Source organism: Stegastes partitus, unplaced genomic scaffold (assembly GCF_000690725.1).
Source record: "Stegastes partitus isolate 25-593 unplaced genomic scaffold, Stegastes_partitus-1.0.2 Scaffold143, whole genome shotgun sequence".
Taxonomy (NCBI): domain Eukaryota; kingdom Metazoa; phylum Chordata; class Actinopteri; family Pomacentridae; genus Stegastes; species Stegastes partitus.
The window spans coordinates 799,549-800,702 of record NW_007577874.1 but is presented as its reverse complement, the minus strand read 5'-3'; the positions used below and the strand labels follow the sequence as shown (position 1 = coordinate 800,702).

The following is a 1,154-nucleotide window of genomic DNA, read 5'->3' as shown; positions in this document are numbered from 1 at the left end:
GCACGTAAAACATTAATCTGTCAATCTTTAAATCACAGTGGAAGCATGACTTATCCACAGATTGTACTTTACAGGAAAATAGTTTTCAGTCGCTGCAGCACGGTTCACAGGCTGACTTTGCGTGAGATGACTTTCTAACTGTGGTGTTTGTGCTGTTACCCGAGAGCTGAGGAGGGTGTAGAGGACGTGATCCGGTGTAGTCTGAGCTCTCCACTGCAAAACCTCCGACAGGAACAGGAACTGCAACGCAAAGCAAAGCACAAACAGACGTGTGATTTGTGTTTTTACCACAGATGGTTCACGTCAACAGTTCAACACATTTCATCTTGAAAAGCCAAATTAAATCCACCATCATCACAGAAACTTCTACGACTCTTTCTGATCCAACTTCAGCAGCATCAAACAAGTAAAATGATGCATTTCACCAGAATATCAATGACTGTAACATCAGCATTAAATACCAAACAGCACAGCAGAACGGAGACATAAAGTTCCAATAAAGCCGATTTCAGCGTAAAGGCTGCAGGTGTAAATACGACTTTACCATCAAACATATTCCTTGTCAGTATGTGCTTAGTCACCAGTTGCTGCATGATTTGTTTTTACTGCCGAGTCTCCACCTTCTGTCCTTAAAGTGCTTTAATCAATATCACAGACTGTGAAATTTCAAAGCTGGTAACATTCGACCTGCCGATTCTGGGAACTGCTTCTGAAGAGTCCGACTACGAGCGGTTCAAAGACGCAGCAGCTGAAACCTTTGCTTCATCGGGCCGCTCAGTGAGTGGACCGTCTGGGACGTTTATCGCCAGTTTGTGATTGAAGATCAATCGCTGCTCTTGATTACAAGATTATTAGTGATGCTGATCCCCTAAAATGTCAACTTTTCAATCAGTCGCTCAGAAAAAGAGCCCTGACCTTCACTCAGTTCTGTAATTATTCAGAGAGTTCAGCTGGTTCAACGAAAACAAGACGTCGGCTCTCTCAAAGCCGCACGTCCTGCATGTCAGCATTTACCAGCACGAATATGGCCAAAATTATAAACAGGATTACTTTGATCCTTATGAAGATCTGTACTTTTAGTGCACATTTAAATCAACAGAGCTCACGTTTCCCAATTTTACCCCGTCATTAAATTAGGTATAAATCTGTTTAGA

At 42.4% G+C, this 1,154-nt stretch overlaps 1 protein-coding gene across 1 annotated transcript in view; it reads right to left on the bottom strand.

Annotated features, from left to right (window-relative positions):
- Positions 1-1,154, bottom strand: part of LOC103355343 (disco-interacting protein 2 homolog C-like) — a gene marked incomplete at its 3' end in the record, with an annotated part of 72,465 nt that overhangs the window by 8,537 nt on the left and 62,774 nt on the right. Inside the window, exon 25 of the mRNA XM_008279091.1 lies at positions 160-240. Within this exon, the coding sequence (XP_008277313.1) occupies positions 160-240 (81 nt within the window). The remainder of the gene's footprint in view (positions 1-159; positions 241-1,154) is intronic.